The sequence below is a fragment of the Tachyglossus aculeatus genome, chromosome 26 (assembly GCF_015852505.1).
Source record: "Tachyglossus aculeatus isolate mTacAcu1 chromosome 26, mTacAcu1.pri, whole genome shotgun sequence".
NCBI classification, from domain to species: Eukaryota; Metazoa; Chordata; class Mammalia; order Monotremata; family Tachyglossidae; genus Tachyglossus; species Tachyglossus aculeatus.
Genome location: NC_052091.1, coordinates 13,570,213 through 13,586,189, shown reverse-complemented (window position 1 = coordinate 13,586,189; position 15,977 = coordinate 13,570,213). Strand labels below are relative to the sequence as shown.

At 44.0% G+C, this 15,977-nt stretch overlaps 1 protein-coding gene across 1 annotated transcript in view; it reads left to right on the top strand.

Annotated features, from left to right (window-relative positions):
* The first annotated feature begins 388 nt into the window (after positions 1 to 388).
* Positions 389 to 15,977, top strand: part of TSPAN3 (tetraspanin 3) — a 28,575-nt gene continuing 12,986 nt past the window's right edge. Inside the window, exon 1 of the mRNA XM_038767247.1 lies at positions 389 to 510. Coding sequence (XP_038623175.1) covers positions 448 to 510 — 63 coding nt within the window. The 5' untranslated portion in view covers positions 389 to 447. The remainder of the gene's footprint in view (positions 511 to 15,977) is intronic.

Here is a 15,977-nt window from a genome sequence, read left to right as displayed (position 1 = left end):
TGAATGAATGTTTTGTTTTGTTGTCTGTCTCCCCCTTCTTGACTGTGAGCCCACTGTTGGGTAGGGACCGTCTACTATATGTTGCCAACTTGGACTTCCCAAGCGCTTAGTACAGTGCTCTGCACACAGTAAGCGCTCAATAAATACGACTGATTGAATGAGTGGAGGGATGAATGAATGAGGAACTGGATAAGTAGTTCCGGGGGGCGCAGGGAGCCGGTGGCGCGGCCCGGCGCGGAGGTGGACGGGGTTCTCCAAGAGGGGGAGCGCGGCCTCGTTGAGGCGCGCCGAAGCCGCTGCGGGCGCCGCCATCTTGCTCGGGTCACGTGACGGGGGCGGTGATTGACAGAGACGAGACGACGACGAGGAGGAGGAGGAGCCGCCGCCGCCGCCGCCATTGCCGTTTCACCCCGCGCAGCTCGTCAGGGCCTTGTCGCCGCCGCCGCCATGGGCCAGTGCGGCATCACCTCGTCCAAGACGGTGCTGGTGTTCCTCAACCTCATCTTCTGGGTGAGCGGGGGCCCGGAGGACCACCATCCTCCCCCTTTTAGACTGTGAGCCCACTGTTGGGTAGGGACTGTCTCTAGATGTTGCCAATTTGTACTTCCCAAGCGCTTAGTACAGTGCTCTGCACATAGTAAGCGCTCAATAAATACGCTTGATGATGATGAAGTCACTTCTGGCCCTACTGAGAGCTCACCTCCTCCAGGAGGCCTTCCCAGACCGAGCCCCTTCCTTCCTCTCCCCCTCGTCCCCCCTTCTTCCCCCCGTCTTACCTCCTTCCCTTCCCCACAGCACCTGTATATATGCTTGTACATATTTATTACTCTATTTTACTTGTACATATCTATTCTATTTATTTTTTTTTGTTAGTATGTTTGGTTCTGTTCTCTGTCTCCCCCTGTTAGACTGTGAGCCCACTGTTGGGTAGGGACTGTCTCTAGATGTTGCCAATTTGTACTTCCCAAGCGCTTAGTACAGTGCTCTGCACATAGTAAGCGCTCAATAAATACGCTTGATGATGATGAAGTCACTTCTGGCCCTACTGAGAGCTCACCTCCTCCAGGAGGCCTTCCCAGACCGAGCCCCTTCCTTCCTCTCCCCCTCGTCCCCCCCCTCCACCCCCCCATCTTACCTCCTTCCCTTCCCCACAGCACCTGTATATATGCTTGTACATATTTATTACTCTATTTTACTTGTACATATCTATTCTATTTATTTTATTTTGTTAGTATGTTTGGTTCTGTTCTCTGTCGCCCCCTGTTAGACTGTGAGCCCACTGTTGGGTAGGGACTGTCTCTAGATGTTGCCAATTTGTACTTCCCAAGCGCTTAGTACAGTGCTCTGCACATAGTAAGCGCTCAATAAATACGATTGATGATGATGATGATATCTATTCTATTTTATTTTGTTAGTATGTTTGGTTTTGTCTCTGTCTCCCCCTTTTAGACCGTGAGCCCACTGTTGGGTAGGGACCATCTCTCTCTGTTGCCAGCTTGGACTCCCCAAGCGCTTAGTACAGTGCCCTGCTCATAGTAAGCGCTCAATAAATACGATGGAATGGGTTCGAGTCGCGGCTCTGCCCCATATCTGCAGTGTGACCTTGGACAAGTCACTTCTGGCCCTACTGAGAGCTCACCTCCTCCAGGAGGCCTTCCCAGACTGAGCCCCTTCCTTCCTCTCCCCCTCGTCCCGCTCTCCATCCCCCCATCTTACCTCCTTCCCTTCCCCACAGCACCTGTATATATGTATATATGCTTGTACATAGTTATTACTCTATTTTACTTGTACATATCTATTCTATTTATTTTATTTTGTTAGTATGTTTGGTTTTGTTCTCTGTCTCCCTCTTTTAGACTGTGAGCCCACTGTTGGGTAGGGACCGTCTCTCTGTGTTGCCAACTTGGACTCCCTAAGTGCTTAGTCCAGTGCCCTGCACACAGTAAGCGCTCAATAAATACGATGGAATGGGTTCGAGTCCCAGCTCCGCCACATATCTGCTGTGTGACCTTGGACAAGTCACTTCTCTGAGCCCCAGTTACCTTATCATTTGGAAAATGGGGATTAAAACTGTGACCCACCGTGGGACAACCTGATCACCTTGTATCCTCCCCAGCGCTTAGAACAGTGTTTTGCCCATAGTAAGCGCTTAACAAATACCATCATTATTATTTGTTAAGCCCTTACTATGTGCAAAGAAGCAGCGTGGCCCAGTGGAAAGAGCACGGGCTTTGGAGTCAGAAGTCAGGGGTTCTAGACTGTGAGCCCACTGTTGGGTAGGGACCGTCTCTATATGTTGCCAGCTTGAACTCCCCAAGCACTTAGTACAGTGCTCTGCACACAGCAAGCGCTCAATACATACGATTGATTGACTAATAATAACGACGGCATTGATTAAGCGCCCACTATGTGCAAAGAAGCAGCGTGGCCCAGTGGAAAGAGCACAGGCTTTGGAGTCATAGGTCAGGGGTTCTAGACTGTGAGCCCACTGTTGGGTAGGGACTGTCTCTCTATGTTGCCAACTTGGACTTCCCAAGCGCTTAGTACAGCGCTCTGCACACAGTAAGCGCTCAATAAATACGATTGAATGGGTTTGAATCCCAGCTCCGCCACATATCTGCTGTGTGACCTTGGACAAGTCACTTCTCTGAGCCCCAGTTCCTTCATCTGTAAAATGGGGATTAAAAGTGTGAGCCCCCCGTGGGACAACATGATCACCTTGTATCCCCCCCCCCAGCACTCAGAACAGTGTTTTGCACATAGTAAGCGCTTAACAAATACCATCATTATTATTTATTAAGCGCTTACTATGTGCAAAGAAGCGGCGTGGCCCAGTGAAAAGAGCACGGGCTTTGGAGTCAGAGGTCATGGGTTCGAATCCCGGCTCCGCCACATGTCTGCTATGTGACCTTGGGCGAGTCACTTCACTTCTGAGCCTCAGTGACCTCAACTGTAAAATGGGGATTACGACTGTGAGCCCCACGTGGGACAACCTGATCACGTTGTATCCCCCCCAGCGCTTAGAACAGTGCTTTGCACATAGTAAGCGCTTAACAAATGTCATCGTTATTATTATTATTGTTATTAAAGCACCGTTCTAAGCGCTGGGAAGGTTACAAGGCGATCAGGTTGTGCCACGAGGGCTCACAGTCTTAATCCTCATTTTACAGATGAGGTCACTGCGGCCCAGAGAAGTGAAGTGACTTGCCCAAAGTCACACAGCTGAGGGCGGCGACAAACCCCAAGCAAAGCCTCCTTGGTGGTTTCCTGTCCCCTAGACAGATCCTCACCCAGCACTTAGAACAGTGCTTTGTGCATAGTAAGTGCTTAGCAAATGCCATCATTATTAGAGAAGTATTGTGGCGCAGTGGAAAGAGCCCGGACTTGGGAATCAGAGGTCATGGGTTCAAATCCCGCCCTCGCCAATTGTCAGCTGTGTGACTTCGGGCAAGTCACTTCACTTCCCTGGGCCTCAGTGACCTCATCTGCAAAATGGGGATTAAGACTGTGAGCCCCCCCGTGGGACAACCTGATCACCTTGTAATCTCCCCAGCGTTCGAACAGTTCTTTGCACATAGTAAACACTTATGCCTTCATTATTGTTAAGAACAGTTTTCGGAAAGCCCCTAGTCAGGAGGGGCTCCACTTTTCATGCCAGGCCAATTGATGGTGATGGTAATAATAATAACTACAACGAATTCATTCAATCATATTTATTGAGCGCTTACTGTGTGCAGAGCACTGTACTGAGTGTTTGGAAAGTACAGTTCGGCAACATATAGAGACATTCCCTACCCAACAATGGCCTAAAAGGGGGAGACAGGGGACAAAACCAAACAAGTAGATGGGTGTTAATGCTGTCAGAGTAAATAGAATTATAGCTATATATACATCATTAATTAGAGTAATAGCTATGTACAAATAAAATACTAGTAAATAGGTAAAAATATATACAAGTGCTGTGGGGAGGGAAAGGGGATAGGGTAGAGGGGGGGAATGGAGGGAGGAGGAGAGGAGAAACGGGGTGGGGGGGTTAGATGGGGGATACCATAAATTAGCAACAGCCCCTGGGGCTTGTAGTACAGCTATTTATTGTATCCCTTTTTTACAGATGAAACTGGGGCATGGAATAGTTAATAAGGGTAATTAGGTGTTTAAGCACTCAATACAGTGCTCTGCACACAGTAAGAGCTCAGTAAATACGACTGAATGAATACTAGGTGGCAGGCACTGTACTAAGCGCTGGGGTGGATACACGCGAATCAGGTTGGACGCAGTCCTTGTCCCACGTGGGGCTCCCAGGCTCAATCCTCATTTTACAGATGAGGAAACTGAGGCGCAGAGAAGTGAAATGACTTGCCCAAGGTCACACAGAAGCATGGGGGAGTCAGGATGAGAAGCAGGTCCTTCTGACTTGCCCAAGGTCACACAGCAGTTGGAATTAGAACCCAGGTCTCCTGACTCCCAGTGATGTGCTATTTCCACCAGATCCCCGTGGCCTTAAAGGTTGTGACGGCCTTCTTGTGACATCCGGATTGTATTGCGATTCTTGGGGAAAAAATTCTGCAAAGACAGAGCAAAACGAACGTTGTCATGGTTTTAGTTCTAGATTGTTGAGGATTTGGAAAATATTTGTCTCAGAGAGTGGTTAAAAAAAATGCAGTCTAAAACGCTGCTATCTTGTACACGATTTGTATATCCAAATACCCACTATCTGAAGTGAGGAAAAGGGCAGACTATAAATGCAGGCTTTGGCAAAGCAGCGTGAGGCATTGCGAACCTGGTTCCTTCATAGAACAAATATTAAGTCCTGTGATTCATAGGCCGATCGGGTTGTGAAATTTGTCAACTAGGAAAGGGTTGAAGAGAGTTGAAGTAGGAAAAACCTGGAAAAGCAGTAAATTTCCACCCTTGCTCCAAGGATTCCGTGTTCTGATGCGCTTTCCAGAGGTTCTGGTCATAAAACTGTAAATTAATGGCGAAAACCTGGCAACAGTGGACCATTTATTCTTTGGCTTTAGAAGAAAGGATGAACCGAATGATACACGAAGCACTGTCTGCTTGCAAAAATTTTTTCAGATGTAGCATTCTGTAAGCAGTAGAGGTGACTCTGTACTTCAGATGCCCTCTCGAAGTGATGCCAAGATTAAGATGATACCGACATAGGAAAACAGCTCTTATCTCGGTTAGTAGGGTGGTAAAGCTCTTAATAATCTGTGTTTAGGAAGTTGAACAGCCTGATGCAAATGTGAAACTTGCCATCACGTGGGTCAATCAACAAAACCAAGGTGATCTAGGCATGGTATTAGATGGTTAGTTTAGAGAATAGCTGTTACAGCTGGGTAGACTGGAGTTGGATTACAGTAATGCAGAATTTAGTGTACAGTAGTAGACTGCTCAAAGGATCTGAAGAGATCTGTTTTGCAGAATAGATGACACTGCCAATCTATGTGTGTATGCTTATATCATCTTAATTTCCAGTATTAAAGCCTGTACTAGCATCTGAATACCGACTTGCCCTGCCCCGATTCGTTTTCATTGAAAACCAAAAAGCTGCCATTCCTTGCCACATGGAAATAGAGATAAGATTTAAAACGGGATATTTTTCTGAAATGTGTATTCTTGTCCTTCAGCAAAGGCAGATTTACATCTAATTGCACAGAACCACAACTTGTTATCAGATAAGAAACACTTATCTGAAGATAAGCTCTTAATTGCTTTGGCAACATTTAAGCCACCCCTTTTTATGCCTCACACACTGGTTCATTTAACACTTTTTTGTAAACTGATTTGTAAATAATTTTTGTGTCTATCTTTTATAAGATTACAGAGTAATTTTTAAAAATACTTCACCTTTTCTGAGACGTAGGTTTTTGAGCATGCATTAAACCTTAGTTTTTCCTGTAGATTGTAACTATAGGACGAGTTTGTTTCCAGTATTCATCTTTGATTATTTGCCTGACTCATTTGGAGCAGCAATAATCTTTGATATTGTGTGGTCAGAGTGGCACAATTAATGAAACAAAGAGGGGAAAACTTTTTAAAGTCCCTTTTCTCAAAAACACATTGTCACCCATAGTATATATTACCTCAAGAGATAGTAAAAGCACTTGTCCTGGAAGGCATTGAGAATTAAGTGAAAGACGACTTTTTCGAGAAACAAGATGATTTGACCCAAGCCAAGTAAACTGATTTAATGGACCTTATATCTCATGCCAGGATTTAAAATGGCAAATAGCTTTCCTGAGAAGTTGTGGTTGGGAAGTTTAGCAGTCAATCAGTGCTATTTTTTGAATGGTTACTGAGTGAAAAGCACTGTACTGAGCATTTGGGGAAGTATAGTGGTTCCTTTCTCTACCTTTGCTCTGAACTGCACCTATGTGGTGATTCTTATCTCTCCATTCCCAACAGCAAATCTAGCAGTAAATGCCTCTTTTCAGAAAAAGTAATTTCAAAAGAACAAGGAGGCTTGTTATCAGTGGGAATAAAAGCCTTTTGTGATTTGGCTCCTGAGAATCAAGTCAAAGAACCCAAGGTTGATATTCTTTACCATCTTAATTAGCCAATACCAGGGATGTTCACTATAGGAAATAACTCAAAACATACACAGTGCTCCGGTAACGTGGATAGACAAAATCACGAGTTACCCACAACCCTCATCTTGTTTAACCAATAGTTTCAACTTCCTCCGCCACCTAACCTTTTACCAGAGCTGCCCACAGAAGAACAAAATGGATTCATTTTGTATTTATTACTCTGTTTATTTATTTTACTTGTACATATCTATTTATTTTATTTTGTTTTATTTTGTTAATATGTTTTCTTTTCTCTGTCTCCCCCTTCTAGACTGTGAGCCCACTGTTGGGTAGGGACCGTCTCTATATGTTGCCAACTTGTACTTCCCAAGCGCTTAGTACAGTGCGCTGCACACAGTAAGCGCTCAATAAATACAATTGATTGATTGATTCATTTGAGTTTCACATTCTCTCCCTTTCCGCCCTCTGCTGAAGGTGGTAAGGAGCAGTCAGAAGTTCCATGGCCAGGCAACAGGAAAGGGGCATAAATTACAAATTGGATGGCCCTCATCTGCCCCTGAAGAAGCACTTGGGAAAGTACCGTACCAAGGAGTTGGTAGACACATTCCCTGCCCACAAGGAGCTTTCAGGTCTAGCGGGATGAGGAAGTTAGTTCACAGTAGCACAGCCTAAATAAAGACAGCTGCTGGAGAAACTCACTATCCTGCCCCTGGGGTCCACGTTCTTCAAGTGTGATGAGAGAAAGAAAACTCACTAGAGGAGAGTTATGTAGAGGAAAAATATTAAATTTTGGCTTCCAAAATAAACCCAAAGCTCAAATGGGGCTCTCGGATCCAGGACTCCTCTTTTACGGTTGATGTGGGAGAAGCCGCCCTAGATAACTTTTTGCTTGCCTGGTGGATTATCGGACTCCCCCTCTAGGCAGTAAGCTCCTGGTGGGCAGGAACTGTGACTCTTGTATTTTATATTGTGCTCTCATGAGGAGCAGCATGGCTCATGGAAAGAGCATGGGCTTTGGAGTCAGAGGTCATGGGTTCAAATCCCGGCTCCACCATTTGTCAGCTGTGTAACTTTGGGCAGGTCACTTGACTTCTCTGTGCCTGTTACCTCATGTGTAAAGTGGGGATTAAGACTGTCAGCCTCATATGGGACAACCTGATCACCTTGTATCCCCCCAGCGCTTAGAACAGTGCTTTGCACATAGTAAGCGCCTAACAAATACCATTATTATTATTATTATTATTCCCTGGACCCACTGAGTCCCTCCCACCAGGTAAGGGGAATCAAGGAGGGCTGATAATAGCAGGGAGGGACAGAGAGGTTCTGGTGGCTAGCCTAGGCTCCCCAAAGAAAACCCAGACCCCACCCTTCAGGCAGGTGTAGAAAGAGCCCCCAGCATCAGATTGGACACAGTCCATGTCCCACGTGGGGCTCACAGCCTTAATCCCCATTTCACAGATGAGGTAACTGAGGTACAGAAAAGTGAAGTGACTTGTCCAAGGTCACACAGCAGGGAAGTGGCAGAGCCAGGATTAAAACCCAGGTCCTTCTGACTCCCATGCCTGGGCTCTATCCACTATGCCATGCTGCTTCTCAAAATCAGTAGTTAAGAACAAAAAGTCCACTCATGAGGTATCTCAGGCATTTCCTCTGGGTTCCTAACTGCTGATGTTAGTGTCGTCTATGCTACAAAGTTGTGCAGGGTGGAGTAACGTATATTTTTCACAAAATAAAATGGACTGACTTTGTTTATAAAGGCATAGAATGGTGGCATTTCTGAGGAGTTGGCTAGAGGACTCCAAATGGTGCTAGGACAGATCATCCAAAAACATCTGAAAAATGAGTCATAACCAACTCCATTCCAGAACTGTGAAAGGAGTAAAATGGGCAGGATCACAGACATTTAAAATGCTCTGGTTAGAGGTGCTAATTTTATACCATTATTTGAGATTTAATATGGGCAAATTATAATTTCAAAAATTGTAGCTGAGGATGATTAAAATTGGAGAGATTGGGGTCTTTGTTTTTCCTTGAAAAGTGATCAGGAGCATCAGTTATGAAAATGGTGGTCATGTCAGTGAGATGAGATTGAAGGTCCTGAGCTGCAATACTAGGGTAAATAGTATAATAAACTAAATAGTGTTTTAAACAAAAACCTAACTAATACTATTGCTGAACTGTTGATATCGTTTGTTGTTCTAGTATCTTATAACCAAAATGAATGTTGTTTGAGAAGTTTAAATGACTTAGGTAATCCCTACATTAATTGAAGGTAATACAGCTATAGGAAAGCATTTATTGTACTGACTTGATGAGGAAAAGCAAGTGGTAACTAGCTCAATCTTAAAATATAATTCCATCTTTTTGTGTTCTCTCTTTTGTCCAACTTATTCCTTTGGGAAATCAGTTTGAGTATGGATAGAAGGGGGTTAAAGTTTTATTTATGTTTTGCTAAGTCTGAAAAGATTTCTGAGTGACTATCCCAGAAAAAGCATATGCTCCTGGAGGTTTGCTATCAGTTGCTCAATGGTATTGAGTGCTTACCTTGTGCAGAACGTTGTACTAAGTGCTCAGGAGAGAACACTACAACAGAGTTCACAGACATTTTTCCTGCTCACAACGAGGTTACAGTCGAGCCGTCCCTCAAGGTTCAGTTCTGAGTCCCCTTCTACTCTCCCTTTATACCCACTCTCTTGGAGAACTCATTCGCTCCCATGGCTTGTTACCACCTCTGTGGTTGATTCCCAAATCTTCGTCTCCAACCGTGATCTCCCTCCTTCTCTGCAACCTTGTATTTCCTATTTCCTTGAAGATACGTCTACTTGGATGTCCCGCCCGTCACCTCAAACTTAACATGTCCAGAACAGAACTCTTTATCTTCCCACCCAAACCCTGTCCTCCCCATGTCACTGTAGGCAGCATCACCTTCCTTCCTTTCATTCATTCAATAGTATTTATTGAGCGCTTACTGTGTGCAGAGCCTTTTACTGTCTCACAAGCCGGTAACCTTTCCCTTATCCTCGACTTATCTCTATCATTCAGCCCACGCATTCAATCTGTCAGTAAGTCCTGTCGGTCCAACTTCCACAACATGGCTAAAATCGCCCTTTCCTCTCCATCTGTACTGTTACTACGTTGATCCAACCACTTACTCTATCCCACCTTGATTACTGAATCAGCCTCTTTGCTGATCTCTCTACCTCCTGTCTCTCCCCCTCTCCAGTCCTTTCTTCACCCTGCTGCCGGGGTTATTTTTCAGCAAAAAGGTTCAGGCCATATTTCCCCACTCCTCAAAAACCTCCAGTGGTTGCCCATCCACCTCCGCATCAAACAAAAACTCCGTACCGTCGGTTTTAAAGCATTCAGTCCTCTTTCCCCCTCCTATCTTGCATTCCGATTTTTCCTACCCCTTGGCTCCTCTGCCTGCCTACCCGCTGTACCTCAGTATTGTCTAGCCCATCACCAACGTCTCCCTCATATCCTGCCTCTGGCCTGGAATGCCCTCCGTCTTTGCATCCAACAATTACTCTCCCCACCTTCAAAACCGTATTGAAGGCACATCTTCAAGAGGCCTTTCCTATCTAAGCCCTCATTTCCCCTTCTCCCACCCCCTGCCAACTGAATTTATTGAACTCTTACTGTGTGCAGAGCACTATACTAAGCACTTGGGAGAGTACAGTATAATAGGCACATTTCCCGAGCACAACGAACATACAGTCTAGAGGGGAAGACAGACATTAATATGAATAAATAAATTACAGGTATGTACATAAGTGGAGTGGGGAGTGAATAAAGGGAGCAAGTCAGGGTGACACAGAAGGAAGCAGGGAAAAAAAGGAAAAGAGGGCTTATTCTGGGAAAGCCTCTTGGACTTGGGTTTACTGCCTTTATTCACCCCTTCCCCAGCCCCACAGCACTCATGTATCCATAATTTATTGCTTTATATTAATGTCTGTCTCCCCCTCCAGACTATTAGCTCATTGTGGGCAAGGAATGTGTTTATTAACTCTGTACTCTCAAGCGCTTAGTACATTGCCCTGCGCACACTGTACTCAATAAATATGACTGATTGATCAAGAGCTGTTAACGTGATAGCAGCTCTCGTCATTCTCGAGTTGAGGCTTGTGAAAGGAGGAAGTAAAGTAACAGTTCTGTCCATTAGGTAGACATCTAGATTCCTCTTCTTCATTTTGACGGCCCTCCATTTCCCCCATTTTCTTGCCCATTCAAAAGGCAGAGTAATTTTAAGTATGCAGTTTTCAGCAGTGGCAGAAGTGCCCCTAGGCTAAAGACAGACTCTGTTAATAGTGACTAAAGCAGTTCAGCTGTTTCCAAGTTCTGTAGGATTTTATCCTCCCTCCATTTTCCCTTCCTTTTCTTCCTCCTCCTCCTCTCCCCCCTCCCTCTAACACTGTGTTTACAGCTGCTGGGTTGGCAAAACCCAAGGCCTTTGTTACAGTGATTGTTAGATCCCGGTAATGTTTAAAGTTTGTCCAGGCTTACCTCGAGGCTTTTAATTTCTGTAGTTTTAATGACTTCAGATTTCCCGAAACTGGGAGATGCATAGTGTGGCTGAACTTTTCTTCTATCCAGTAAACATAAATTTGTGCTCTGTACCATGAAGTAAATTACAGTTTGTGGCCCCAGGCCTATCACCATGCCATTTAAGGGTATCAGTGATGTCACTGGAAATTGCTGCCTGTTAAATTGCTGTGTGACGAGTTCTGCTTTGCACTAACTGGCTTTTGACTAGTTTGAACCAAAATGCAAGAAAAAGGAACTTCCCTGAAAAGTTGGACAGGTTTATGAATATTGCAGTGCCTGATATTAGCCTTCCTTTGCATTTGTCTGCTGATTTTGTTTCTTTGCCATGCCTTTAAATGTCATATATTAGACAAGTGCCATCATTTCAATAGCAGATCCTCACATTCATCATTACTGGGTAACACACAACTGTGCAATTCCCATGTTGCAAAAATCCCTTCAGGCTGATCACTCGTGACTTTATGTTTTAAATGTGAATGTCACTGCTTGGGATTCTGTACTTAAAAGTAAATGCCAGTCCATAAATGATATTAGAAGCACTGCGCATTTTTTCCTCCCATTTATAAAACATAATTCTCCAAATTACCAGATGGATTAAATTTCATATTTTGCTCCAAATTTAAAGCTTATTTTCCTTTTCAGGAGGAGGCAAAGTTTGATGGGTGTCTTATTAGTTCTAACTTTGGAGATTTCTTTCTTTTACTGATGCATCACAGTATGACTTAAATGTAACCCTTTATCTTTTGAGAAGTACAGTTTGATTAAATTTGGGTAAGAATGGGACAGTGATCTCCAGGACAGTACAGTGAAGCAATTTTAAACCCACAAAGAGCTATCAACTCCATCCCCTCTAGGTGTTTTACTCTAACCCCTGAATACAATGCCAATAAACATGTGCTTTAAAACTTTGAGCAGTATACTACTTAATTGGGAGATGCACTTATCCCCCACCTACATTTTTTTAGTCTGCATTTTACAGTGGATTTAAAATGCAAGTCAAAAGTAGGTTCCCACAGCAACCCTAACTTCTCTCCTTGTTAGGATAGACCGTACATCCATATATAGTCCTTAATGCTTGGAGCACCATATGTGGGAAAGATAAAAACAAATGTGCAATGCTGGCCGGGTTCTGGTTGCTGTGGGAACAAGAGCTTTGAATTGCTTGACTCCTACATTTAATTTCTTGAGCCTACTGCTAATTAGCATGTAAAAAGTAGTTCTCCCGAAGATCTTGAAACATTTAGTCTGAATTCACCCTGATCCCCTGATCTGAGAGAGTTACCTGATAAAGAAGCTGGTTTGTGATTGACAGTCTGAAATAGGACTCAAGTTTAAAATACTGAAAGTATTGCCCGGAAAATGCTCCCGTTGTTGTTAATGTTAAGGCTTTTTCCAAAGCTTGGTGAGGTGGGGTAGCCGTACATTAAATCTTCTCTCAATGGAGTAGCCACAACTGCTACAAATAATGATAATCATGGTATTAAACCCATACCATGTGCCAAGCACTGTACTAAGTGCTAGGGTAGGTACAAGATGGTCAATTTCTACATGGGGCTCGCAGTCTAAGTAGGAGGGAGAACAGGTGTTGAATCCCCATTTTGAAGATGAGGGAACTGAGGCACAGAGAAGTGAAGTGAATTGTTCCTGATCACAAAGCAGACAAGTAGCAGAGCTGGGATTAGAGCCCAGATACTCCAACTTCCAGGCCTGTGCTCTTTCCATTAGGCCATTCTGCTTCTCTGTTCATACAGATGTTTCTAGCATGTTTACGAAATAGGCTGTGTGTAAACACTGGGACTTGACTAGCCTAAATCCCAGATGCAGAGATTTGGAAAGTCTCACTTAGCTGTGAAATCCACACCTGAATAGTGCAAGTAAAAAAGTAGACTTGGCAGGTTAAAAAGGAAAAGAAATGAGCAAAGTATGAAGCTTGGATGCAGTTGAGGGGGGTGGAAGTCAAGGGAATAGTTTGCCAAATCTGTTGTACTTGAAAAGAAGTCTCTTCGCCCCCACCCCCAATAACTGTGGTATTTATTAATTCCTTACACTCAGTCAAATCAATAGTATTTATTGAGCACTGACTTTAAGCAGAGCACTGTACTAAGCACTTGGGAAAGTGTAACACAACAGAGCTGGTATGGGCCAAGCCCTGTACAAAGCAGTTGGGATAGATGCAGTTATTCTGAGTGGATACAGTCTAAGTGGGAGGAAGGACAGATAAAATGACTTAATCCCCAATTTACAGATGAGGAAAATGAAGCCTAGAGAATTTAAGAGACTGCCCAAGGCCATACAACAGGCAAGAGGCAGAGCTGGGATTAAAATCCAGTCTCTTAATTCCCAGTCCTGTGCCCTTTCCACTAGATAAGGGAGGGGATAGTTCTTGAATCACATGTGTGCATGGAAGATTTATACAGCCTCCATATATCTAAATATTTGTAGTGCTCTGTCTATGGTGATTACTAAATAAATACCGATGATTTATATGAGCAGGGTATGAGTGGCAGCCTAGAATTAGTCTTCTGTGTCCCAAACTGCATTGCAGCTCAGACATGAGTGCTGTTTCCTGCTGAGCTGATCAGTCATTGATATTTATTGAGCCTTTATTGTGTGCAGAGCTCTGTCCTAAGCTCTTAGGTGACAAAGCTGACCTTCATCTGGGAGGTACCACAGTTCTTTGTTCAGTCTCTTTAAGAGATTCTCAAGGCTGTACAGCTGTGAACTCATTAGTTCAAATTGTGTAGCACTTTGACACTGCATCAGATTACTCACACCTACTAAGTAACAATGAATTATCAGCTTTTATGAGAGAGAGCTAAGGGACGCAGTAGTAGCAAGAAGGAAAATGACACCCCAAAATGGAGCATGACCTGGATTCTAGAAATGGACAAAGGACTGTGCTATGATGTTAGAAGTTAAGCTTCTCTAGTCTCAAGGGATCCGGTTGATTGGGAAATAGTTTGAAAAGCCACTAGTCCAGAAATATTTCATTTTGATGTTTGCTGATTATCTGGTAACATGGACTAGTTGAGGTTTTTGACATGTGTTGGGCACTCAAATTTCCACGATTGATATTGTTGCAACCCCACTGTTGAAGCAACATGGCTTAGGAGAAAGAATGTGGGCCTGGGGGTCGAAGTCCTGGGTTCTGATCCCAGCTTCACCACCTGTCTGCTGTGGGACTTGGGGCAAGTCACTTTGCCTCTCTGGACCTCAGTTACCTCATCTTTAAAACGGAGATTAAGATGATGAGCCCAAGGTGGGACAGGGACTGTGTCCAACCCGATTATCCTGTATCTACCCCAGTGCTTGATACAGTGCCTAGCACATAGTGTTTAATAAATGCCATTTAAGGAAAAATTAGATCCCTGTTGTAACACAGACTTTGTTTTCAAGATCATCAATAATATCAGTACTTTAACATTATCAGAGATTAAGATAGCGTGGCCTCTACTTGTCACATCTTTGTGACTCCACCTCTCTCGGTCCAGTCTCTGTTTGACAACTACCATATATGTGCAGCACTCAAGAAGCAGTGAGTTACTAAACATGGTTTTCATCAGAATAAGCAAAAGTCACGGAGAGCTCACTCTTGCTGAAGTAGACATGCTGATGTAAAACGTAGTTCTTTCCTTCGAGGAAATTTCAGTCTGTCTGTAGGAGGTGAGTGAAAAAGTAAAGTGCAAGTTCCTCTGAGGGGAGGAGGAAATCTTTTCTCATTTATAGAAAAGCAGGAAAAAGAAACATCCTTTGTAGGCAGAAGGGCCGTGGTGATTATTTCAATAGCCTGTGACAGTAGACTCAAACAAAATTACAATATTGATGTCTTCAGGATATGAATAGAATGAAAAATTTTGTGACTTGTGTATTGATTATACAAGTAACAACCTTGGAAAGAATTTCCCAGAACTAGTCTTCCATATCCCTAATTTATTCATATTAATATCCAACTCCCACTCTAGACTAAGCTCTTATGGGTAGGGAACATGTCTTCCGACTCTATTGTTTTGGACTCTCCCAGGCCCCCAGTACAGTGCTTTGCACACAGTCAGCACTCAATAAATATCATTGATTGATTGATTATGGTTTCCACAGTGTTGACCCACCAGGGAGAGACTTGGCATGAAACAGGGCAGTTTACAAATCACTTGAATCACATCCTCTAGACTGTAAGCTCCTTGTGGGCAGGGAATGTGGCAGTTGATTATGTTGTACTCTCCCAGTTGCTGACCACAGTGCCCTGCACCCAGTAAGCATTCAATAAATACGATTGAATGAATTAATCTTCCCTTTGGCCTGGAAGTCTGTCCCCCTTCATGTCCACTAGACCCACCTTCATAGTCTTCCTTAAAATCCCATCTCCAAGAGGCCTTCCTCAACTAAGCCCTTCTTTCCTCTACTCCCTCTCCCTTCTTTGTCACCCATTCACTTGGATCTGTACCCTTTGTTCACTCAATATTCACCTCACCCTCAGCCCCACGGCACTTATGTACTCATTTGTAATTTAACATCTGTCTCCCCCTAAGTTCGTGGTCGGGGGATATGTCTACCAACTCATTTACTCTCTCAAGTGCTCTGCTAACAGTAAGGGCTCAATAAATATCATTGATTAAACCCAGCGCTGTCACTGGCCTCCTGTGTGGCTTTGGACAAGACAGGTCTCTGTGCCTCAGTGCCCTTAACTGGAAAGTTGCCATCAGATACGTGCTCTCTATACCCCTTAAACTCTGCACCTTGTGTGAGACAGGGACTTTGCCTGATCAAGTTATAGGTATATCTACCCCGGCCCGAAGCACAATGCTTGGCACAAAGTAAGCATTTAATAAATACCAAAATTATCTTTACTGACCTCAAGGGTGTCTCAGGGATGCAGAATGTTGGAAACTTGTTTTGATT